The 27,642-nt window shown below is 36.2% G+C and overlaps 1 protein-coding gene and 1 long non-coding RNA gene across 2 annotated transcripts; one reads left to right on the top strand and one right to left on the bottom strand.

Annotated features, from left to right (window-relative positions):
- The first annotated feature begins 245 nt into the window (after window positions 1–245).
- On the top strand, window positions 246–11,046 carry LOC135157497 (uncharacterized). Its single transcript, XR_010296493.1, has 3 exons — window positions 246–1,064; window positions 7,188–7,298; window positions 9,436–11,046. It is a non-coding gene; the product is annotated as an uncharacterized LOC135157497 (long non-coding RNA).
- LOC129282122 (cysteine-rich motor neuron 1 protein-like) lies at window positions 9,771–25,760 on the bottom strand. The gene is made up of 9 exons (XM_064113282.1): window positions 25,578–25,760; window positions 22,834–22,947; window positions 21,834–21,944; window positions 19,196–19,306; window positions 18,595–18,807; window positions 18,339–18,446; window positions 16,763–16,867; window positions 15,982–16,080; window positions 9,771–13,489 (listed from the first exon to the last, which is right to left on the bottom strand). The coding sequence occupies exons 1-9, from the start codon at window positions 25,726–25,728 to the stop codon at window positions 13,329–13,331; spliced, it is 1,173 nt and encodes a 390-aa protein (XP_063969352.1). The 5' UTR covers window positions 25,729–25,760; the 3' UTR covers window positions 9,771–13,328.
- Window positions 25,761–27,642: the final 1,882 nt, after the last annotated feature.

The raw sequence follows: 27,642 nt of genomic DNA, 5'->3' as shown, positions 1-27,642 counted from the left end.
AGAAACATGAAAGATACCATACACATGCTAGCTGGCGGTTGCTTCACGGTTGGATCGTCCAAGTGCGAAATATATTTACCTCCTGCAAAAACTCTTTAGAAAATGTATAGGGGTGATGAATGGAAAATAAATACAATGAAATGATATATGGGATTTTTCAAAATATTATCAATACAATCAAATCTGGAAAAAAATATCAAAGTCATGAGCAAACACAGTATCCCACTGGCAACAGTGGATTCTGCCTACCCGTGATTCATCAATTTCTCCCAGCGGTTAGCTTTTATACTGACATATATAAAAGATGCATTTTTTAACTATAATATTTTTTGTGAGCCTTTTTTCCGGTGTCATGGGATTGATGCCTATTTGTGGGCAGCACTCAACAAAGTTTCCATGCATAAAGCATGGGTTTAGTACTCTGCACGTTGGGGAGAAATCTAGTGCCACAAATCTAATTGAGATACTATTACCTAAAGACATGGCAAAGCGTCTGCCTTTGCAAAACTACACTATGATGTCTGGCTCGCACAGCATTTCTGTTGGGTCCGATATAACTGAAGACTATTTTACAAGAGAGGAAGCGGAAAGATGGTCTTTGAACATGAATTTTACAAAGTCCACAAAGAACTTAACCCTACTTATCATGGAATACACAGTACAGAATGTGAAGTTGCCTGATGAGTTTCGATCTGAAATAGTAATAAGTGCAGAAAGTGAGAATTTTATGTATCCACTTAAACTTTTTGCTGTGGGCGAGGATTCTTCTGAAGCAACTCACGAAGCTATTACTAATGAAGAGGATTCCCCAGACCCAACCTCATTACCACTGACAGTCTCTGATATGGGCAAGGATAACCAAGAGCCTGACGATTCTGACGAAGCTACTACCAACAAAGAGCATTCCCCAGACCAAACCTCATCACCACCAAATAAGGACAAGTACAAGAACCTGTTTATAGCTTCATCCATCCTGAATGTGTTTTTTTTCATTCTGTGCTGGTGCTACAGGCATACATGTATGAAGTTATGCTGCAAAACCGTACAATTTCTCCAAATTGCAGGTAAGTTGACCTCTGTATTTAAGTCATCAATTACCAAGGTGTAGGGATTCACTAGACAATGTCTTATATTTAGGCTAAATCAAATTTAGATTGCAGTCCTGGGGATCAGTGCCATTGGACAGTGGACAGCATCAGCAAGAAAAAAAAGGGGTGTTTTTTGCAGGTAGGCTTGGAACGTGCAGAACATGTATGCATGGAGTATGTGTCAAAGACAAAAACAAGTGGAACGCCTCTGGCAGTCTCACCCGCATCACGCGATTCGATATAGCAGCAGTGCTGACTTTGAAAACAGCTATTGAATGAATATTCACAAAATAAAACACTCATATAATATACTATGTCCATAGACCCCACATGACCTTTGACAATGATCATGTGACCTAAGACATGTGCAAAACATACTTTATTACCCTTATCTATGTTTCATGAACTACATGTGTAGATCCATAAACTTTCTAAGTTATGATGCCAATTCAACAAATACCCCCAACACAGCCATAGTTCATTGACCTTAAATGACCTTTGATCTTGGTCATGTGACCTGAAAGGCGCACAGGATATTCAGGGATACATGGTTACTCTTATGTCAAAGTTTCATGAACTAGATCCATAGACTTTTAAAGTTATGATGACAATTCCATAAATACCCCCAACATTATCAAAGTTCGTTGACCCTAAATGACCTTTGACCTTGATCATGTGACCTGAAACTTGCACAAGATGTTGAGGGATACTTAATTAATCTCATGTCTATGTTCCATGAACTAGAACCATAACTTTTCAAAGTTAAGATGACAATTCCACAAATACCCCCAAAATGGTAACGAAAATGGTGTTGTAAATAAAAAACTAGAGATGCTCGGCAGGTCGCGCAGCCGAGCACATGTATCCCCCGAACCCACTGCGTCATCCGTCATTGCGATATACAGAGCTCACACAGAAATTTGACAAATAAATACAATTATCATGGCGACAATGACCCTAGCATGCAGGTCCCCCAAGCCCATGCATCTACCATCCAAGTTTGGTTGAAAAGTCACTTACGGTTACAGAGTTAGGTGTCATAAGAGAGTCTTGCATGTAAACTTTCACATTGACCTGAAAATCACCTTTGACCTTACCATGTGACCTCTGACTGCAGCATAACATGCAGGTCCCCCAAGTCCATCTACCATCCAAGTATGGTTGAAAAGTGACTTACGGTTGCGGAGTTAGGTGTCATTATTAAGACAGTCTTGCATGTAAACTTTAATGTTGACCTGAAAAGGCTTATTATATTCACTCGCGTTCGTAATCACTCGCGTTTTTGATTTTTTTCGATTTTTTTTTCATTTCGGTGCGATCTTTTTTCTAACGGTGTTTTCAATGGGACAAACACGCTGGGAAAATAAAATGAAATTGAAATTCGAGTTTCGTTTTAAGCCGGCAAGTGCCTTAAATAAGATGTACTCGACTACTGTTTTAACATAACATTAAAGGTAAATTCTAGTTTTGGTAACGATATCAAAATGAGTTCGTACAGAATCCAATGAAATGACCACCAAAGTGTCTGTTTGTATAAATAAAACGCATGTGCCAAAGGATTCTGGAAGAAATTGTGTAATTGCTGAGAAATCTGCAAATAATTAGCACAGGATTCGGGTAGAGCGTCGGGCCCGACGCTCAAAGCAATAATTATACACTGTCCCACATGCGCTTATCTGTGTTGGGGAAGTTCAGTCTGAACATTTTTCAGCGTAGATTTCAAGATTTCACAAAGTTCAGTTTATGTAACTGTACCAGATCTAGATCCTCGATGATATACTGACAATTAAGCCTGGTTTTACAGACTTTCTCATGAAATCAGTGTTTACTGCAACTACTGGAATTTCTCTTTAACAAACAAGCAAATCAGCCATGTGGCTCGACTAACTTAGAATAGATCCGGACTTCTACTGTGTCTTATACGAGGACTCCGAGTCGGAACTTGCCATATCTGCCACATCGGTATTACATCGTATCATTCCCATATGCGGACATGCCTGCATGCAATATGGCCCCAAGGCGGCCGGACCCGGCCGCGGTCGGACATGACGTGCATCGGTAGCATGGAGCAAGCTAACGTGAGTCGAGCTGAGTTAGATCCCACGTTACATATGAGGCGCCGATTGTACCAATATTATATAGAACAATTATTTGTTACATAATCATAATAACTATTATTTATAAACTATAATTTACATTCTATTTTTAAATAATTACTATTATATAAAATAACATTTCCAATTATTTATATATAATTCCAAGTAATACTTCATTATTTGTAAATAATAATAGTTCGACATTCTATTATTTATAAATAATGATTATTTATAAATAATGGGATATTCAAACAAAAATGTTATTTATAAATAATGAAACACAATGAATTTTCATTATTTATAAATAATGGGAAACTCAACAAATTATTTATAAATAAAGAAATGTGCACTGGCATTGTTAATAGATAATTATCATTTACAAATAATAGAAAACTCAACAAACTTATTTATAAATAATAAAAAAACGAATTGCAATTATTCATAAATAATGAAGTATGCAGTGTCATTATTTATAAATAATGAAACACAAAAATTATTATTTATAGATAATGAAAAACAAATAATCATTATTTATAAATAATGGAATGTCGAACTATTATTATTTACAAGTAATGAAGTATTACTTGGAATTATATATAAATAATTAGAAATGTTATTTTATATAATAGTAATTATTTACAAATAGAATGTAAATTATATATAAATAATAGTTATTATTTAATGAATAATGATTATATAACAAATAATTGTTCTATATAATATTGGTACAATCGGCGCCTCATATATAACGTGGGATCTAACTCAGCTCGACTCACGTTAGCTTGCTCCATGCTACCGATGCACGTCGTGTCCGACCGCGGCCGGGTCCGGCCGCCTTGGGGCCATTGCATGCAGGCATGTCCGCATATGGGAATGATACGATGTAATATCGATGTGGCAGATATGGCAAGTTCCGACTCGGAGTCCTCGTATAAGACACAGTAGAAGTCCGGATCTATTCTAAGTTAGTTGAGCCACATGGCTGATTTGCTTGTTTGTTAATGTTAAAACAGTAGTCGAGTACATTTTATTTTAAGGCACTTAATTGCCAGCTTAAAACGAAACTCGAATTTCAATTTCATTTTATTTTCCCTGCATGTCTGTCCCATTGAAGACACCGTTAAAAAAAAAATCGCACCGAAATTAAAAAAAATCGCCAAAAATTCAAAACGCGAGTAATTACGAACCCGCACGCGACGTGAGTGATTATAAACTGCCCCTGAAAATGACCTTTGATCTTAACATGTGACCTCCAACTGCAGCATAACATGCAGGTCCCCGAAGTCCATCTACCATCCAAGTATGGTTGAAAAGTGACTTACGGTTGCGGAGTTAGGTGTCATAATTAAGAGTCTTGCACGTAAACTTTAACGTTGACCTGAAAATGACCTATGACCTTACCATGTGACCTCCGACTGCAGCATAATATGCAGGTCCCCCAAGTCCATCTACCATCCAAGTTTGGTTGAAAAGTGATTTAAGGTTGCGGAGTTAGGTGTCATAAGAGAGTCTTGCATACATGTAAACTTTAATGACTGACGATGTTTGGATCCTCGTCTGGTGGGCGAGACAAAAACTCTTGTTATCACGGCAACAATGTCTCCACCCACACCAAAATCACTAGGCGGCTTTGCTTTACCATAATGGACCTTCATGCCACATTCAAAGATGATCAGAGAAGAAATGCAGCTGTTAGAGCGCTCACAAGGACATCTCTGCTATTTCCACAAAAACTCTTGTTGCCATAGTGCAACGATGTCTCCGCCCACACCAAAATCCATAGGCGGCTTCGCCATACCATACTGGACCTTCATGCCAAATTTGAAGATGATCGGAGAAGAAATGCAGCTGATAGAGCGCTCACAAGGAAATCTCTGCGGTGGCGGACGCGGCGGTGGCGGACGCGGCGGTGGCGAAATCTATAATATTATCTGACCTCTGTTCGGGGATACAATAACAGGATATTTGTGCACTAATAGTTTCAGTAAAGGATTATACATCTGTATGTTGTGGTCAAAGCATGTATTGCATCAAGAATTGGCGCTTGGATCAAACACGTTTTTTTGCGGAGGGGGTGTCATTTTTAACAGCTTCGCCAGTTATGATTTCAGCTCGCGCTTCGTGCTCACGTTAATTCTTTGGTTAGATACACATCTTTTTTATAATTATGAGAACTGCTCAGAATGTTCAATTTTCATCTCTAATTGAAATGTCCAAAGGTTTGAGGTGAAGATTAGCGCTTGCAACACCTTGCACGGGATGCCCTTTTTTACAATATGGCTTAATTAGACCCATAATTGACCAAAATCGAATTTTAGAACTTCAGATTTTGAAAAATTTCCAATCCATGACGAAAAACCTCCATTTGAGAACACTATACCCCAATTTCTTTTTCACCAATTCTCTTCTCCAAGTACTATAAGCCCGAACTGCAATTTAAGTATCAAAACACCTGTTTCTTGACCTCGGTCCGAAGATAACACAACAGCCCAGCACATACAGTCACAGCAGGGGGCCACACACGATGGATTGCAACGTGTCTAAGAGCCTGCTATGGAGTTTCGTGTATACACGCGGTGAAGTGCAACCTTTTTTCTTCTTTCTTCTTTCCCTCCTTCCTTCCTTCCTTCCTTCCTTCCTTCCTTCCTTCCTTCCTTCCTTCCTTCCTTCCTTCCTTCCTTCCTTCCTTCCTTCCTTCCTTTCTTCCTTCCTTCCTTCCTTTCTTTCTTTCTTTCTTTCTTTCCTTCTTTCTTTCTGTGTGGCTGTTTTTTTTTTCGAACGTTAGGACTGTATCAATGCGCGAGTGAACAGCATGCATCCCATATTTTCTTGCTGGACGGACAGAAACTATGGGATGCATCGCAGCGCTGAGGGCGGTCCCTGCATGCAAAGCATACCGTAATTTTTATTCGCTTATTTTCCTTATTTCGAGGTTGATTTTCTTCGTTCGAAATTGAAAAAGGACTAATATTGGATGTCTGAATACAATATGCCTTTGGAAACGTGATTAAATATCGAATACAATAATTTCATTCCGAAGGTCCTTCTACAGGCAGAGAAGTCTTACGTAATAGCACAGCTGTTGTTTATCATTTCGTCCTTGGCTTTACTGGCCTGTGGAGGTGAAATTGAGACAACAGGGATTACCTGGCCAAGATGGGTTTATCGGGGCTTGGAAATGTTCAAATGAAAAATGAGAGTTTCATATGAAAAATGGGGTCTAAAACCACAGTTTGCGATCCGAACTGCGGTGACGCCTCAAATGGGGTATTTTCGTAATGCCACGTAATAAAGCCTAAATACATAATAAGAAGAGAATACTTTAAAGGCTTGCTCAACTTAATACAAAACACACAACGACATCACACAGATGATAATCCCATGGTGAAAAAATCACCAAAAGGCCCATTTTGACATAATAGGTACCCCTTAATTTCTGGATTTGCCCCTCCAGGGAAATTACATTTGGCTGCGCCCCTGCCTGCCCATCCTCATAACAATTGAAAATGAGAAAGTGTTTCTACCCCCCCCCCCACCAAGCTTGCCCTTCCGGATTTCCCGGCTTCGCCATTGATATTTCACTTTTTGGATTATCGAACCTTCAGAATAACAAACCTCATTTCATTTTCAGATTAACAAACCTTCGGAACAACGAACCTTATTTCGTTTTCGGACGAACGAACCTTCAGAATAATGAACCATATTTTTTTTCAGATTAATGAACCTTCGGATAATGAAGCTTCGAAGTAACGCCATAAATGTTTGGATTAACGAACCCTTTTTAGTCTTCGGATTGACGAACATCGAGGTATAGGCAATTTGCCTGTTTCATAATTACGAAACTTCAAAATAAAGAACCTTCGGAATTACAAAGTGTAACCAAATTTACAAACAGCCAAACAGAATGAAGCATTATATTGTTTTATGAAACAGGCACCTAATCTACATATTTTACAATTCATTTTCTACTAATTGAAATATTTTCATAAATTCATTTTATCAGGGACCTACATGTATTCCCAAGCACCTAATCAGGATGGGAACCAACAGGGAGCACAACAAGCTATCGCTCCGCAACTGAACCATCCCTACCAACCTGTCTCTACAAGGCAAGGTAAATTGTTATTTTGCAATCACTGTTTTCAAAGTGGCACAATACCCCAAAAAAAATAAAAGGGGGGGGGGAAGAGCGGTACAACTAATTTTAATAATAAGAAGAATCCTATTAATATTGTGTATATTGACCTAGTCAAAGAACACAAATTTTGCACAGAAGATACAAAAAAATAATTAGTATTCCAGAGCTTAAGTTTTATAGCTCCATAACTTTATATAGATTCAACCTTCTTGAAGCCTTGGCATGCTAATGTTACAATTTTGCACATTTGTACAATTAATTTTAACAATTGTAATAATAAAAATCAAGCTTTACCTTTATATCAGAGTGGCTAATAAATGTGGAATTTGAAATGCAAAGAAAAATTAATGAATACAGATTTTTATGTAACTATTATCCCATCACAATAATTAATCTATCACTCCTATGTTAGTACCAACGAACGTAGAGGGCAGCAACACACATCAGTGTTGCTATAAGGAAGGTCCACTCGATACGCACAAACAATTGAAGAACGCGCACAATTTGGTAGGCATGCCAACGAAACCACAAACCGACACAATACACTCAGGGATTTCTAGCAAAATAAAGATAAACTAAAAGATTCTGACAACACTAGATTCAAATAATAGAAAAACAAAAATATCCCAACAATTGAATAATAATGTAACTTATTTTAAAAATAATTTTCAAATGAAATTGTCTTAATCTTTTTTAATTTTCAGTAAGTAGGATGAATTCTGTCATTAAATAAACCAATCTCCTAATTTCACCCCGATTTTGCAAAGCTCATTTTGTGACCGCTTTTAAGCTCCGCCCCTCACTCAGAGAACCATTATAGTAGATTGTAGAGTTGATTTTTTTTCATTTCCTCATTTTCAACATTTTTGTTATAAAAGTTTTTACATCAAATGTCATGTATAAAAATATGAAACATTTATATTAGTATTTTTTCTAAAATATTAAGTGGTGATGACTATGATTTTATGACGTTGCATATCAATCATCAAAACAAAGATATGTGAGGTTGATACATTTTTCATCTAAATTTCGCTGCACCACATCAATGCACTTACACAATCCAGCGCCATGGTGGTTTGACTGAGCATGCATGCCCGGCGCGGCTGGCGTCCCGTTAGGTTTGGCCGGTTTACCAGATGGTGGTATCTGAAATTCTGCATGCATGCTTTCATAAATTGGTGTAAAATTATAGCATGAAAATACTACCAGTGACATAGACCTTCGCCCCTTGATAGTTCATAAGTCGATACCCATCAGAATATACATGGCTCGATACTAAACCGGATAATTTCGGTCTAATGTTAGGTCTAACGATGGACAAGGTCTAGGTCTAACGTTAGGGCTTGGCTGTGCTCGTGTATGTGGCCGTATTCGATCTCTGCCTGATGGATTGCAAAAAGCTGGGTCAGATTTGTGGATATTACATACTGTATACATATTTTTATGCTCCAATCTATACTATAAGCGAAAATTAAGATTCTAACCTTGAATATTTATCGTTGCTCAACTGCCTTAGTGCCATAATAGTGACAGACCAAGTCCATGGGCGAGTCCATATCAAGCTTGGTCGATTCGCGTTGAGTATGCGGCCAGCACTGTTGTTCGCGCAGTATACGCGCACATACCCATATGTGAGCGGGAAAGTTTCGGCGCTGTCAGGACAGAAGATCAAGGTCTTGGCTCTGGTGTTGGCTGGTGTAGTTTTGGTAGGGGCAGCGAAATTAAGCAGAAGAACGGTAAATACACCGTCATCAGACTATGCATTTTTATTGATATGCAAACTACAAATATCATGATAACCTTTTGTCTTACATTTTTAGCAAAATACATTAAAATTATTGAAATAATATTTAACGTTCTTTATTGAAGTTCTCATTATCCATGAAAAATATTGAAATTGAACAAACGAAAAAAATTAACTCTGCAATCTACCCCAATGGTTCTCGGAGTGAGGGGCGGAGCTTAGAGTGGTCACAAAATCTGAGCGGAGTGGACCTTCCTAAAAGCAATACTGCAAAGTGTTGCTGCCCTCTACATTCGTTGGTTAGTACTCAATGACTTGCTAATCAAAGTCTTCAACTACAAATGATCATTCTTTCTCTTCCCCTGACAGAAGTTTAAAAGTGATCCTGATGCAATAGAATGCCAATGCTTCTTCTGACCAAGATTTTGAAGTAACCACCAATTTTTCATCAGTGGCATTCCTGGCATCATCATTTGAATTCAACTGATAAACAAAGGCATCTTGTATTAGGACTGTAACTTGCCCATTCTTATTCTTTTATATTTGCAGTAATGAACTAGAACTGTTTTTTTTTAATGTTTAGTAATGTATTTGAACCTGCAATTTCCTCATGTTCTTGCCAGGATCAACCTTCCCTCTCTATTGTTTCCTACTCCAAATAAATCCTTTAACTTTGATCCCCTTCCTTACTTTTTTTTTTTTTTACAAACATGAACTCCCTTGATCCTGGCAATATGCAAAGAGTATGAATGCAATTTTGGTATTTAAATTCAATTGTATCATAGGATCATGATGAATAGTACATCTTCACTGTGTATAATTCACATGCATTTCAGTTTGTTAAACTAAAATACGTTAAGAAGTTTAATACATACAATTTCCATCCATCATGTTGAATAAACTTCCCACTGACCCAACCAATCATCCCTCCCCCCCCCCACCATATGCCAGTGTTTCCTATTAGCATATTCCTTGCCAAAGAATATACATGGGCCAGTACCATATTTAGGATACATCATACTCTATATATGTAGATCTATAGAAAATTATAAATCCAAAAATAAATTTATATGAAAGCTTCCAATTTAGAGTGCCTTTTTATGTGACATACAATGTTCTCATCATGTACATATACTTTTCAATGGACATTCATCGTGCTACATGTAAATTGCCTTGTTTTTTGTGTCTGTTAATCTGGCCCCAATGGCCTTTCATTCTGTTCTGACTTGGTATCATTTATACATTTTTTTGTGACCATTATGGGTAATAGGTTAGCAATTGGTTATACATTTGGAGAATATATTTGTTCTAAATTTATTAGAAAAAAATTTCTACAGTCTCTGTGTAACTATATTCCATTCCACATTTAGCACACTAGATGTTTAACTTTTTGTTAAATTCACTGCATATTATTGCATATCTTATAGCATTTTGCAATTTGGCTCTATTGTATTGTATGTCCATGGCATATTAATCATGACTGATGACAATTAAAGCTGCTTTATTTTGTCAATCGCCTACTATTAAGATTTAAAGAAAAAATAATAGTGTAAATTCTAAACTGTTTAATATGCTGCACCATAGCTTATTAAAGACTTTTATTACCAAGTGCTTCTTTTAATGTTCATGTATAATCATGTATAATTCTCTTCCTTGATTGTTTTTTTTTTTGGGGGGGGGCAACAAATGATTTTGTTACTGTCAATACTCTTGAAACAAATTTCAGGGGTGATCTTTTCTGACAACTTTGTGAAAAGTGTGTGACATAATCTATGAGCTGGTGCCTTTAAATGTTTTTATAAATAAATGACAATACTGTTCACCATAACAGTATCGTATACATATATATTATGTGTAACATGCAATTTGCCCTATATGGTCAGGTATTTTCTTTAACTAAATGTCAACCAAATATATGTATGCTAATAAACCCTGAGGGTGATATAAGTGCAGCACCTCCAGGCAGATTACCAAAGACAAGCAAGGAGTAAACGTGTGTATTGTTTGAACTCTGTAGGATACCAAGATTGTACAAAACTTTTCCTAAAAATTTAATCAAAGTTCAAAAGTCAGCTATATTGAGATTGCATGGTATATTCATGAGCTTTATGTACTAATGAGTAACTCATCAACATTAATTTGACACTTTGCTTGCATCGACATTGTCACTGGTCACAGAGCTACATGTATATCGTTCTTCGGAGATGAAGGGTACAAAACTTAACTTTTTTAAGTTTTTGGTTTGCAAACTATGAAAGCACTTTTATTTTCAGTTATTGGGGTGTTTCTTGTAAGTTATTGGTTTCACCATGCTTTTTCACAGCATTTTTCAGTGAAATTTTATCACCCCTGCTAACTTTTTGCGAGGGAATGAAAGGTTACATAGCGGGTGTCTAGCTAAAATCTATTTTGAGCATATGTATCCTTTTTGACTTGCAGGCACATCTCAAGCATGAGATAAATTTTCTTTGTCATAATTATTCAGCAATGGTTTGAAGAGCAGTGCAAGACATTCAGCATCAACAGGGAGGTAGTCACATCATAGTTGTTGGTACAAAGGATAGGGGATATGAAGTGCTCACTAGCAGCTGGACAGTAACTTGCAAAAAGTTAACAGAAGGGATAGCATTTCATACAATTTTGTGTTGATAAAGAACAAACAAATGTTGACACTTTAATACAGAAAAAGCAGCTTCGTAGTATACAAAACGATAAACTTGGTAAAAGTGGGTTTTGTTCCACCCATCTTCCAAGAACCCTACATCCATGGACAATATGCAAGCTAATTTTCAACATGATCATGCAGTCAGTAGCTTAGATCATGATGGGGCCTTGGAGCCCCTCCCTGGCTTCAAAAAAGCCTGGCCTATTTACAGATAAAGTCCAATCTGAGAGACCCTATAATGAGGGTAAATCCCTTGCAGAAGGGCACTAGCGCACCTAGTGGTAATCAATCCAGGGTCTCCATGATCTGAACTCCCTGTTCCACTGACTGAGCTATTACGCCTCCATAAATGTAATAATTTGAACCATTATACTGACTTACATTAAATATAAGGTATGCATAGCCAGTTGTCATGGATTTGTCTCCAATCCGCCCATAAAATACATGAATATGAGACACCATCTTATTTCAATGACAAAAGAATATCTTTGTAAGTGCTTTTGATAAAGCAGGCCCGTAGCAAGGGGTTTCAAAATAAGAGGGTTTGATCCTTTCTCTAACCTCTTCTCTTCTCAAATTTTTACTTGCTTTTGAAAATCTTAGGGGGTTCAATCGAACCCCTGATTCCCCCTGGCAACGGGGTTATAAAGTATATACACCTTTATGCTATCTGAATCATCCCTGGAAGTGTTATGTTCTCCACAATAGTTCAAATGAGAGAGCTTTAGTTCTCATGCTCTAACACTTTCAAAGAGTTTAACATCTCCCTTAAAAGACCCATCTCCAAGTCATAAGTTCCTAATATCCGAGTACATACTTATTTACAGACAGTTCTTTCCTGAGGTAACAGTCAGCATTTCAGCACCTTTTCAAAATCTTCTTTGCATGGGTTGTGCTATTTGAATAGAGATGATAGCTAGGGCATTAGTATTCAATTCAATTCTGTTAATATGAATTTCATTTTCAATTCAAATCCAATTTCGTTTTCATTTCATATTCCCTTTACATTAAAAGTACAACAGTATTCATACATGTATAATGCCAAAGATATATTCATTCAATACCATTCATTCAGTTTTATTTGAATGTCCACTACATGGCACTTTTTTCATTCACTGGTATTTTACATTACATCAATCTCAGTCACATTTGTTGAAATTATTTGAGGATATCTTCGAAAAGCAGTGAATTTATACAAAAAAGAACTCATGAATAACTATATTTGAAAAATTTTACAGACAAGGAATGTCTGACAATCACGTCTTCTGCGCCACTTTGTTGGCGACATCATGGTAACCCTTCAAGCACACCTCGTTGCAATTTGTTCATATACATGATAGTGATACACGTTGATATTTTTGTGTAAATTCGATGGTACTACATGTATGTAAAAACCCGGGCAGGGCCATTTGTGGTAACTTTTGCAACTCTATACACGATGGAGCCCGGTATCAGACAATTTCCAGCAAAATATAAAATGAATCATGGTTACGCTGCTTACACTAACACAAAAGTGAGAGCAGCAATGGCTGCTTTCTGTAGAGTATGTACAAAAATATAGATTTATATAGGATTTTCAATGGAATATAGAGATTTTCTATGACTTACCTAAAATGCATTCACACACACCACATCCATTTGCATCCAATTGGTATCCATGGTGACAATGTAGATCACATGACACAACAGGGCATCTTGTAGTCAAAGAGGAAGCGATTAGTTTGCTTTTCAAGGTACTCCTCAATGGAAAATGGCTCGCTACAATGAGAATCAGGTATTAGAGATACCAATCAGTTTTACCCACTGGGCCTAAATTTTAAAAAGAAGCTAGAACATGTTATGCCCCATATGTGATGTACAGTATAAAGCATGAAGAATACTGAAATGGAAGAATGCAAAGGCCAAAAGTAGACAGAAAGAAGGCTGAAGACTGGAATGTGTTCATGTGAAGTATGTGGAATTGACTAAGGTTCTGATTTCCTTATGGTATGGGACATACAGGACAATGCAGCCAAGAAATATCATTAAATGACAATCTGATTGGTCAAAAGTATCGTTTGACCATGCACTGTACCTGCCTGCAAGACAACGAACAATGCCCTGCCCAGGGTGGCCCTAATAGGAAAAAAGGTGGATCTAGGTAAAATTTGACCTTCTGAGATTTGGAGGGATTCTGAGGTAAAAATCTTCCTTTCTCTTGGATGTGTTGGGGTATTAGCTTTTTGGATATTTGGAGATATCTGGAGTTAGCTAACTCCAGATATCTCCAAATATCCAAAAAGCTAATACCCCAACTTTGCCATCAAATTTACCCTAATTAATATCATTACAGGTTCATGATGAACCTTCAACACACATGCGTATATATTTCAACACAAGCCCAATAAAATACCAGATCTGAGACATACTTCTCCCTCTCTTTTGTAGCTATACTATCTTCTGAGTAGAATTCACTTTCCTTCCACTATTCATAACATACCATTACATAAAAATAATTAAAGGAATATGTAGAGAATTCTCTACCCTATGTTTGTCCTTGTCCGAAATTACATAAACTACTCTAGCCAATCAAGGCTCAGGACTGACTTATATAAGTTATATTATTCCTTATCTTGGGATGGATATAAAGGGCTACATAGAGAAACTACTTGGAACCAATCATCTCACAGGACCACCTTACATAAGCATTGAGAGGCGCATTTAAAGAAATACATAAAGGAACTTCTTTGGAGCAATCACATCATAGGAGTTCCTTACATAAGATGTTTCTTTTCTAGAGATGGAAACAAAGGGTTACAAAGAAGAACCACTTTCGGCCAATGACACTATAGGGCCATCTTACATACATGTAAGTGTCTGGAAATGAACTAAAGTTTTGTAAAGATAAACTCTTTCTGGCCAATCACAGTTTAGTACTTTCAAACACAAACTGTGTTTTCTAGACAGGGGTAATAAATGTTCACCCCCTCCCCCTTGACGTTTGTATCAAGGACAAAGACTCCCGCAGTAGGAAAAAGACCCTGGCCTATTTTGAGCCATGGCCTTAACCCTAAAAAGACTGGGGGGGGCTGAATCCCCCTCAACATTTTTCGCGATAAATCCGCCGCTTGAAATTTTTTGACCGCGTCGCTCGCTGACTTTTTACTTTCAAGTCTCGCGCAATCTTTGAGACCAAAATTGTGACGCCCGGGTACGGGGTTCCGAAATTACGCAACATTTCGTAAGTGCATGCAGACCCAAAATTACTCAAAAATGTGAATTTGTGTACAAATCCAATGCAAATAGTGTTTTTAGCCAAAATTCATAAATGTATCATTATTTTTCCTTTTACTGCTTAAAATCAATTAATTTTATCTTTTTTATGGTCAAAATAAAGTCCCTGACAATTTCCATTGAAAAAACAATAAAAAACAAAAAGTCGAAAAACAAAGAAATACATAAGAAATTAGAAAACAATAGAATACATAAGAAAATAAATGTGATGTTGAAATTTTTTTTAAATGAATTTGATCAGATGCCTATCTAGAGTATTTGAAACAAAAATTAGCATTTTAGGGGCATTATTTTATTAATTAGAGCAAACTTATGATTTTACGCATAAATTAGCATAATTAATGAGCAATGAGATTTTTTGCAGAATTTGATATTATAGTTTTGTAGATAATGCCATGGGTAACGCGCGTGCCAATTTTCGTCGCGATCGCGCGGTCGACGGCCGAGATCATAAGGGGGGGCTGAATCAGCCCCCCCCCCCTCCCGTCTTCTTAGGCGTCAAAATAGCCCAGTCTATTTAGAGTTAAGACTTGATGCCATATGAACGTAAATCCTGGCAGGTGAAATGGGTTATTGTATAAACTATTAGGACTTTCACAAGCCTAATTTAATCATTTTATGTACACACCTATCATTTACAATGTAGAAAGAACATTATTTAACTGTGAGAATTGCTTTGTCACAGACATACAAAAACATGTTGTAATATATAAATAAAATTCAGGCAATCATGTACATATTCATAGATGAAAAATACATTAAAAGATTTAATGAATAATGTGCAATGCACATATTGTGATAAAATAATCACAATATGGAAGTGTCACCCCCCCAAAAAAAAAAAAAATAATAATAATAAATAAATAAATAAATAAATAAATAAATAAAATAAAAAATATAAAATATAAATCAAATCAAATCAAATAAAATGAAAATAAAATACATAAATAAATTAAGAAAAATAAAACTTCACATACCTGGTTGCTTACAACTGCAGACTGGACATCCTTCATCGTTCGTTGCATATCCATACAAACAGTGTTTGTCACAGTCAACCACTGCTGGGCAATCTCCAGCTGTAACAGCAAATTGCAATATAATGAATTCAATATTATTGATCAACAAAGAAGTATTAGATGAGGTTTATCGCAACAAAGATGAAGAGTTCTCCTGTTAAAACTTGAATTGCCAGTTAGGGGAAAACAGGCTATAATCAGTTTTCCACCACTACTACTACTACTACTACTACTACTACTACTACTACTACTACTACTACTACTACTACTACTTACTACTTACTACTTACTACTTACTACTTACTACTTACTACTTACTACTTACTACTTACTACTTACTACTTACTACTACTACTACTACTACTTACTACTACTTACTACTACTTACTACTACTTACTACTACTTACTACTACTTACTACTACTTACTACTACTTACTACTACTTACTACTACTTACTACTACTTACTACTACTACTTACTACTACTTACTACTACTTACTACTACTTACTACTACTACTTACTACTTACTACTTACTACTTACTACTTACTACCTACTACTACTACTGCTACTACTATACTACAACTACTACTACTACTCCAGAGTGCTGCCACAACCAATAGCCTGTGCAGTAGCCTATCCAGGCAGTCAAACTTCTGTCTTTGGCATGTCTACTGGATGACACCATAACAGTCAACTTGATACAACATATTCAAAGAGATTGCTTGAAAGACCCTTACCATGTTTTGAACACTGTTGACAAATCTGGCACCCATTTTCATCTGACATGTGACCATGAGGACATGAAGTTGAACAGGTTATATGGTTGATGGGCTCGCAAGATACTATTTTGACACAAAAATATAAATAATGAGAACTTATCAGTTTCTGCCAAAAATACATATTAATACAAATCATGTTACTTGATACTTGCTGCATACACTTCAGAACAGAATGCACCAACTTCCTGTAGGGATCTGTCTAAGGGAAATATAAATAGATGATAACATTTTCATACTGGTCTATATAGGAGACAGCTTTCAAGGCAAACATGGAAACTACTGTATACAACAACAACTTTTGCTAGTCACAAAGATATCGCAACATATGGACATAGCAATGATAACATATCATTGACACAAAGTACAACCAACTGAAACACACTTACACTTTAAAGAAATTCAAATTCATTATATTGTCTCTCAAATCAAATGCATCACTGAAATGTAAGAGTATGAAATAAAAATAATTTGAAAATTTCTACTTTGTTGCATTTCAATGTTTATATGCATTTATCATAGGAATACTTTACTCACTACAGACCAATATTTAGACTAACATTAGTTTTAACTAGTTATATATTTTAATGATGCTCCTACTTAACCAAAACTCAAAACCCATCCAAAACATGCACTACTGCATGTTTTGGATGGGTTCACAGTTAAATTGAACACATATTTTGTGGTTTTGCTGTATACCTTTTGATGCAGTCTTTAAAATCATTCAAAATATGTATCGGAGGGCAGATATAAATCTACACATCCTTAAAAATATATATTTCCAGTTTAGTCACAAAACTATTCAAATTAGTAATATGAAAGAAACCTAATTATAAAGACATTGGTTATCAACTTTAACTTTCAATAATGTTACAAATAGAACTGAAAGAAAATCTATAAAAAAAATATTCAAAATGTAAATTTAAAGAATAACAGCTGATAAAATGCAGCTTCAAATATATTTTTCTGGGTCCCATAAGACGAAAGGTTAGCAATTGATCATACGCTTTGATTTTCGCGATTGATTGTACATAATGTCAATGGAATCAATTGTGGAAATATGTTATACGATATTGTTACGGGCCTCTGGATTTACCTCCCAGCCAACAAGAACCACGTAGTTCCTGTACAAAGAACTTAGATTAATCCATATCAAGTGCTTCATAAAACTTTACTATTTACTATTACAAAGCCAATATCAGTATTTTCAAGATGTCCTTCTTAGTTAATTTGATTTATTGATATTTTATTTTACGTCAAACGAGTGCCCGTCTGCGTTTTTGTTTGCTGCTAAGTTTGTTAATGTTTCGTTTTACATTCAAATCCTAATGTGAATCTTAATGCTGTAACATTCTGTACATACGTTATGCATTTTGTAAATATGTTTATTGTTATTCAGGGCCCCATGGAAGACCACTACTTATTGGTGAATGGGCTACCCTGTCAAAATATCAGAAATAAATAAATAAATAAAATAAATAAAAATAGCAGTACATCATTCAGTAGTTGACTGGTTAAGAAGCAGATTACAATTTACCTTCATTTCTGCATATGCAGATATCACAACCTGTTGGTCCAGAAGCAAGCCCAAATGGACAAGAGTTAGCTTGGGGACAGATCACTGGGTCCACCCTTGGACAACGATCTATCAAGAACAAAAGATGATTTGAGAAACAATCATCATAAGTGAAAAAAATGTGTGTTTCACTTGTCAACACATCCAAGCCAACTTTAATTATGAGCACTGCACAAAAACTGAGGAAGTAGTTTGCTCTGCGAGAAATGCTACCTACCTGTCGGTGTCTTGCATCTGCATACTGGACAGCCTGCCATGTCTGTAGCTAGACCATTGGGGCAATCTTCCTGGCATGTTCTGCTGTCTACCAAGGGGCAGTGGGTGGTTGGAACCAAAGAGGTCTCGGAATACGGCATGTGAGGGTGGCTGGTCTCCTGCCAATAGACATTGAAAACAGGAGCAGCAATCGAGAAGAATGCCCCAATGGTAACTGAAATTGCAAAATCGAATAATTTTAGAATTTTGAATTGGTAGAGTGGTGGTCACATAATCCTGGTGACTCGGATTGAAAACTAATTTAATGCATAAATAGTCCCCTAAGGAACATGTAAGTCATTTATCCTCATAACCAGATTATGCATTTCAATCAAGCATGATATACATATATCAACTTTTATATCTGTCCTATACATAACTCAGTGGGCTGCAGAAAATGACTTTGACTTTGAAACACATTTAGTCAGTGAACTTGAAGCAGACCATCAATTTAAGTTTACTGAAGTTGGGTTACTATATGCTGTGGTGTCTTATAATATTTTAGACTTGTTTGTAACATTTTTTAAATTCAATAATAGCACGTGAAAAAAATAAAAACTTACATGGCATACGACATCTGCAGATTTCACAGCCATTGCCGTCTGTTGCATAACCATGGAAACAATGTCGTCTGCAGTTCTGTACGACTTCTGGATGACACAGTGGGTCATTTGCTGTGGATATTCAATTCAATTTATTTATTAAGTAACAAGTGGAATGCCTCTGGCCGTCTCACCTAAATCACGCAATTCAATATAGCAGCAGTGCTGATTTTGAAAACTACTATAACTCGCACAAGATGTTCAGTGATACTTGGTTACTCTTATTTCCACGTTTTATGAACTAGACCAATACACTTATAGAGATATGATTGGCAATTCAACAAATACCCCCAACGTGGCCAAAGTTCTTTGACCTTACATGATCTTTGACCTTGATCATGTGACCTGAAACTCGCACAGGATGTTCAGTGATACTTGATTATATGTCCAAGTTTCAAGAGTCAGATCCATCAACTTTCAAAGTTAAGATGGTAATTCAACAGATACCCCCATTATGGCCAAAGTTCATTGACCTTTGACCTTGGTCATGTGACCTAAAATGTGCACTGGATGTTCAGTGATACTTGATTACTCTTATGTCCGAGTTTTATGAACTAGACCAACACACTTTCAAAGTTATGGCTGTAATTCAACAAATACATGTACTCAAATTTGGCCAAAGTTCATTGACCCTAAATGACCTTTGACCTTGATCATATGACCTGAAACTTGCACAGGATGTTTAGTAATACTTGATTACTATTATGTCCAAGTTTCATGAATCAGATCCATAAACTTTCAAAGTTATGATGGTAATTCAACAGATACCCCCAATGCGGCCAAAGTTCATTGACCCTAAATGACCTTTGACCTTGGTCATGTGACGTGAAACTCATGCAGGATGTTCAGTGATACTTGATTAACCTTATGTATAAGTTTCATGAACTAGGTCCATTTATGATGACATTTCAAAAACTTAACCTTAGGTTAAGATTTTGATGTTGATTCCCCCAACATGGTTTAAGTTCATTGACCCTAAATGACCTTTGACCTTGGTCATGTGACATGAAACTCAGGCAGGATGTTCAGTAATACTTGATTAACCTTATGGCCAAGTTTCATGAACTAGGTCCATATACTTTCTAAGTTATGCTGTCATTTCAAAAACTTAACCTCAGGTTAAGATTTGGTGTTGACGCCGCCGCCGCCGTCACCGCCGCCGTCGAAAAAGCAGCGCCTATAGTCTCACTCTGCTATGCAGGTGAGACAAAAATCACATGAGTAGATATATACACTGTAAAATATGAGGATCAAACACCCTAAGAAAGCCAGAGGCTTGAAAAGCTGGGGGATCCATGACAAATAAATTACAGTGTTAAAAATACAGCAAATAAATTACAGTTTAATTAAAAACAAAGGAAATAACAATGGGAGTAACACATGAAACGAGAATCGTTTCATATTCAATTCCTTTAAACCTTGTAAATTGTTTTCGATTAGAAAAATAATTCACGAACCAGTCATGCAGTATTCCCCACACGCCATAGTGATTTAGTTTATGCACAATGATTTTATGATTTAAAGTGTCAAATGCCTTACTTAAATGGATAGATATATCCCTGACATAAACTCTCTTTTATCTAAACTTGACGTAATATGTTCTATTGCATGAAGTAAGGCAAGTTCTGTAGAAACAAAGAATCAAAAGACCAATGTCGTATTATGGAGATAAAAGATCTTTTGACAATTCTTGACATCACTGAATCAAATAATATCAAAGGCAGTTAGGGAAAAAGATGCAAGTGTATTTAACAAAGAACTGCATTTCTATATTATTTATTCTACTTCAATTCCATGCATAACACTGAATTATCTTATAATGCTATGATTATTCCTACAGAATACACAAAGGCATATGCATCATGTTTGGTAATGGGGGACAGCTAAAGAGTTTTATTTTTTTAAAGCATGGTCCTGTCACAATAATTGTCAGTTGTAAAAATAATAAATGATGTAAATTGAAAAAAAAATAATAGAATAAATACGGCATGTATCAATATTTCTTTGAAAACAGAGTCTGTATAGCGATTAACCATACACTTGATTTTCACAATTGTACATTGTAGTCAATGCAATCAACATAAACAAAATTTATAGAGTGATTGCAAAGCTTTGGGTTACAGGCCCAAGATGGAACAAAAAGGTTGCTCCCTCCCTGTTGATCAACAATGATCTAATCCTTTCCCAGTCCAAAACATTTTTCCAGAACTTGAAGGATGAACATTTCTTCAACGCCACTATGTTCATGTTTGCGTAATTTCGCTCTCTGCGATGGATATATGTTGAAATGGCCCTTATGGGTTCACTACACAAGACCTGTCTAGTGGAGGGAACAAGATCTGGGTTTGGTGTTAAAGTATCCAGATCTTTGGCAGTGCATGGCTCTGGGAAGAGGAGGGAGACCAAAAAGTGTTGCATCATCTGATCCTCTCCACATTCGCAAGCAGTGTCTCCATCGCTGTGGTAGCGCCATTTCTGCACAGGGACTTTGCAACGTCCTGTTCAGACCATAGGCGATTAAGACATAGCCAGGCTGACCAATCTTCACTTGAACCTGAGAGAAGATTTATTTCGTAGATGGTAACACTGTATTTCTCACCTGGTCTTATGCAATCACATGAGGCAATCGTAGGACATCCAAAACTGTCGGAGGCAAAGCCATGTGGGCACGAATTACGGCAGAAAATTGGTACAGCTGCAGGACAAGGAGCTGAACAAATTGTGAAATAAAAAAAACATGGTATTATCAATTACTTGCTGGAAATGGTCACACTTCCTACTTTATAGATACTGATCGCATTGCCTAGTGTAAATTACCTTGTACTGTGTAGATATCACTACTGGGATGTTAAAATCTCACATATCTCAAAATGTCAACATTTGAGGAAAGCTAAGAAAAAGATAGACTTCAGGGTTATGACTTAAGTGGGGGCTTTATATTGCCAAGAAAAAGTCCTCTACATAAATTATGAGGCTGTTTTATAAGGTTGCAACCACTGCCATATTTCTAAATTAGTGGGGGTTCCAGCTGCCCTCAAAATCATCAAACTTTGAGATAAGAGGTTATAACTCCCAAGCTATGATATGGGTTTGAGTCCTTCTCGCTTCATGATAATGTCATCATTTATCATTGACCACTGGTTTCGGATTTTGGTTTCTATAGAGCAACCCATCCGTTATGATGCAGTTTTGTGGCATTGAACAAAATCAGAATCAATAGAGGAAGTTCTCTTCACAAGTATAGTAGAGATGACTCAGGCATTGTCCATTATTATTCAGGTGTGCATGGTAATGTCTCTTTTTTAAATATATGCCATGGAAACAAGGGGTGTGCAAACGCGTTTGCACGCCCTCATTACTTTTCATGCACGGGCTTGCACGCCACGAAGTTAATGAGGTTGAATTTGCATATCAATAGAGCACCCCTGCGATCATCGCGGAGTGACATAACGAGCCCGTGCAGTCGCGTTCTGGCACTTCTATTGTTCGCAGGCATTGGGCTGGCAAGCCAAGAGGAATTTATTGGCGCGTGTAGAGAAGTTCCTTACCTCCGTGAAATGTTGTGAGGGTGCAACTACTAGTATAATGAATTTACTTACTTGGTTGCCTGCATTTACAGATAGGACACCCGGTGATAGTAGTTGCTAAGCCATAAGGACAAAGATCCATTATTGGGCACTCATTTGACGTGAAATGTGGCAAGCATAGTGATTCTGAACGTACAATGACACAGAAATAAAAAAAAGACACATTTACTTGCAAGATATAATTTGGATAAATTCAATTTTGGGACAAAAAATTGGAAGATACATTTCTTAATAAGTAATTAACAACTTTAGCTTTGTGGAATTAGCATCGTTTTAACATTTTATTGATCCGTCAAGTCTGTCCTTATTGTAAAATCTGTAAAAATTGGAATATTGTATAATTCAAACAATAAAGAGCAAACAAAATAGTGAGGACTGAGGGACTTCATCGACTCTTTTATTTGCATGTCACTGAAATGTGCATATAACTGTTATGTGAAAAATAGGCATAATTTTCTTATTTTACATCCAATTTTGATAAAACATTCAGCGTCAAGCTGTTTAATTTTTTTTTTCTTGGGGTGGATTTGACCTTTAATAAATAAGATGAAGGAATACTTGTGCATCTACACTACTGGCTCTCAAGAAAAAAAAAACCATCTTCATGTCATCTATAAGAAGTGGGTTACTTTGCCTGTCACAATCAAATGTTCTACTTAACCAAAGAATAAAATTACACAACTAAACTCTCAATAAAGCTTTGAAGCAAATAGCGCCCCCTTCTGTCAATTATTCTTGAGGATTGCGCAATGCTGCAATAGATCATGCTGGCCATAATGGAATGGGGCTTTTCAATGAATTCAACGAGCAAAGGTATGTAACATCGTTTATCTCAATATCATTAGAAGTTCATTCAAAAGTCATGTCAGTATTCCTGTACCATGGGGCTGCACAGATATTGTTTACCTACAGACCAGATTTTTTTAATTTCTTTTAATAGCTTTTACACTGTATCAAGTAAACATTCTTTCATAATACAATCTCTATGGGTGTACATGTTAAGTAATACCATGCAACAACACTCTCTCTAAATTAGGACTACAGTCAGTGCTTTTTGTTTTATATTGTGGGTATCATAAAGTCACCTACTTGGGTTCAGAATTTTTACATGCAAGCTACTAAATAGAAACTTTCTTCATTTAAAAAATTCCTAATGGGCAAATATATCAGTTTTTATATTTGTATGTAACACATGTAAGAGATCCATAATGGACAAATATAACAGCTTTGATACTTGTATGTAACCTATAAGTATAAATCTGAAGCTTAAATCATAAACTGGGTTTTAAAGATTTTGATGATGAATAGCTTATTGAATGCAAAAGAACTGACATAGTAAAGAGCTTGGACTATTTTATATTATATTTATAATGTCTACTAATGGGCAGAAAATATTATCAGACATGACTTCTATTTTTTATCCAAACTATCATACACAAGCTTTACTTTGTGTGTGTTTTATTTGACACAAATATTTCAAAAAAATATTCTGATCAGCTGTAGGATAATAATTTACAGCCCAAACTCATGGAGACATCCCCAGGGCAAGGATAGTAATGACCTAATCAGACTAGGAAAAAATGTTTATATTCGAGGGGCTGTTTTTTATTTTCATATTGGGCTAATTGTGTATTTTGGGAGGCTTTTCTTTCATTCAAGCATTTTTTTGTGCAACAAGCAATTATAGGGTAAATTCAATGTTCTGCCATATGTAGAATATGGATTTTCTAAATATTCTTGAGTATTGTTTTTTGGAGATCTTGGGGTAACTTTAGACAAAGTCACCCGTAGCATTCCACTTGAGGAATTTAAGGGGCGATTTTAGCTGTGATTAAAGCAAAATTGCCTGTCAGCCTCATGTGATGATAATTATAAATAGTTTATTGAATCCACAAGTACTGTGTACTGACGATCACAGTACTGACGATCACATCATCCAGTCAATTGACGATCTGCGATCAAGACATCCGTCTTTTGGACTGGTTGTTCTTGGTGACCTAAACCAATTGAATACAGATGATATTTTTGTCAACTGCTCACTTCGAAAGGTTGTTCATAAGCCAACAAGACTCGACGCAATCTTAGATTACCAACAATCCCACTCAACTGTGCCCATGGATACGCTTTTGTTCTCCTTTGTCTCTCTTTTTTCGGTCAGTTTAATATTGTTTTCAAACTGCTTAATCAACCTCATAACGTACCATCAATCAAATGTTTCCTTTTTTACTAGTTATTCTTGCAAGATTGGATGGAGTCCGCCCTTTCTTGTATATATTGATTAATCATATTTAATATAATGTATATATATTTTGTATATTTTGTATACTGTTCTGTCAATTCATATGTGAATCTTTTTACCGTGTACAAACATTTATAACAGCCATTGGCTGCCAAGAATTTTTTGATGCCTAATAAAGACCATTATTATTATACTGACATACATGGTAGCTTTGACGGTGAGCATATTGTTTCATTGCATGCATTTATAATGTCTACCAATGGGCAGGAAACTTGATCAGGGGCCTGTTTCATAAATGTCTCACAAGTTAACTTGGCCATTTATGGTAACTACCACAGTAAGAGAACTCAGCAGCCAATCAAAATCAACGTTTCCATGGTACATGTGGTTACAACAATCATAGCAAAGTTAAAATAATTTTTATTAAACAGGCCCTTGACAATACTCTCAGGTAGTGGCATTCTTCAATCAAAATATTATACTAAAAAAGTTTCATGTCTCAAATTTCAGTTTTTACCATCTGCAACACAGCGACAGACCGTACACCCCTCTTCATCGGTGGCATATCCCTGGTCACATGACAATGGGCAGGCAGCTAGGGTGGGGCACTTCACTGTAGGGATCCAGTAAAGGGGTCTGCTCATGGAAGAGGGTGCTCCAAGTCCCATTGTCAATGCTACATTCGCTGCAACGATAGTTCCTGAAAGAGCAACAGTTTTGTTATGCTTTGACACAAGAAAGTAAGTCAGAACAAATTATACCAACATTAACCCTAAATAGACTGGGCTATTTCGACGCTTAAGAAGACTGGGGAGGCTGAATCAGCCCTCCATTATGATCTCGGCCGTCGATCGCGCGATCGCGACGAAAATTGGCATGCACGTTACCAATGGCATTATCTACAAAACATGATATCAAATTCTGCGAAAAATCTCATTGCTCATTAATTATGCTAATTTATGCGTAAAATCATAAGGTTGCTCTAATTAATAAAATAATGACCCTAAAATGCTAATTTTTGTTTCACATACTCTAGATATAGGCATCTGATCAAATTTATTTTTCAAAAATTTCAAAATCGCATTTATTTTATTATGTATTCTATTGTTTTATACATTTCTTATGTATTTCTTTGTTTTTTGACTTTTTGTTTTTTATTGTTTTTTCAATGGAAATTGTCGGGGATTTTGTTTTGGCCATAAACAAGATAAATTGATCTTAAGCAGTAAAAGGAAAAATAATGATACATTTTATGAATTTTGGCTAAAAACACTATTTGCATTGGATTTGTACACAAATTCACGTTTTTGAGTAATTTTGGGTCTGCATGCACTTACGAAATGTTGTGTAATTTTGGGACCGCATACCCTGGGGTCACAATTTTGGTCTAAAAAGTTGTGCGAGACTTGAAAGTAAAAAGTCAGCGAGCGACGTGGTCAAAAAATTTCGAGCGGTGGATTTATCACGAGAAATGTCAAGGGGGGCTGAATCAGCCCCCTCCCCCCCAGTCTTCTTAGGGTTAAAGGACAAGTCCACCCCAACAAAATGTTGATTTGAAGAAAAAGAGAAAAATCCAACAAGCATAACACTGAAAATTTCATCAAAATCAGATGTAAAATAAGAAAGTTCTGACATTTTAATGTTTCGCTTAATTTCACACAACAGTTATATATGCACATCCTGGTCGGTATGCAAATGAGGGAACTGATGACATCACTCACTCACTATACCTTTTGTATTTTTTTATATGAAATATGAAATATTCTAATTTTCTCCTCATTTTCCTATGTAACAAATTTGTATTCCTCCCTAAACATGTAGTATTACCATTGTTATAACATTTTATGGTTTGGTTAAGTTGGTCCTAATTAATGTCAAATTGGTAAAAAATGAAATATTGTATGATTCAAACAATAAAAAACAAAATAAATAGTGAGTGATGGAAATCATCGACTCTCTCATTTGCATGTCACTGAGTTGTGAATAGAACTGTTTTTTGAAAAATAAGCGAAACTTCAAAATGTCATAACTTCCTTATTTTACATCCGATTTCGATGAAATTTTTAGCATTATGCTTGTTTGATTTTTCTCTCTTGATTCAAATTAACATTTATCCTGGGTGGACTTGACCTTTAATGCAGCGGCTATTGAGAATTTCTCAAATCACATCTCTGGAAATACTACCAAGATAAAAACATTAATTATGGGAGCTGGGCCGGGCTGGAACTCGGAGCCCGCAGAGTTGGGGGTGGGGGTTTCCGCGGGCCAAGCCGGTCCGGGTTGAGAGCTAAAACAGCAAAGATCGGAAGCTAAAAATGTCATGGAAAAAACAAACAGCAAAATAATGTGACCATTTACCTCCATGCATGCACTGAGCTCATATTCATTCCCAAATAACGCAACTTATAAATTGATCCTTAACATAAATTTCAGCCACATCGAGCATAAAAAACCACCTATTTTGATGTCTTCACTCAAATTCTTGGTGAGATTTTTGGCAAAGAAACATAGAGGGCAGCAACACATTTGTCGACTTTGTGTTTGCTGTAAATTTCGACATATATCAAAATGAATATTTGGTG

The sequence above is a fragment of the Lytechinus pictus genome, chromosome 18, assembly GCF_037042905.1.
Source record: "Lytechinus pictus isolate F3 Inbred chromosome 18, Lp3.0, whole genome shotgun sequence".
Taxonomy (NCBI): Eukaryota; Metazoa; Echinodermata; class Echinoidea; order Temnopleuroida; family Toxopneustidae; genus Lytechinus; species Lytechinus pictus.
The sequence above is the reverse complement of the archived record's forward strand: the minus strand, read 5'-3'. Positions and strand labels throughout refer to the sequence as shown.

Excerpts from the sequence above, each read along its gene's own strand:
- LOC129282122 (XM_064113282.1), bottom strand. The coding sequence starts at position 25,728 with ATGGGACTTGGAGCACCCTCTTCCATGAGCAGACCCCTTTACTGGATC. Across the intron at positions 21,945-22,833 it reads CTGTAAATGCAGGCAACCAA|CTCCTTGTCCTGCAGCTGTA; the intron begins GTAAGTAAATTC and ends CAATTTGTTCAG. Across the intron at positions 18,808-19,195 it reads CTGCAGATGTCGTATGCCAT|TTACCATTGGGGCATTCTTC; the intron begins GTAAGTTTTTAT and ends TTGCAATTTCAG.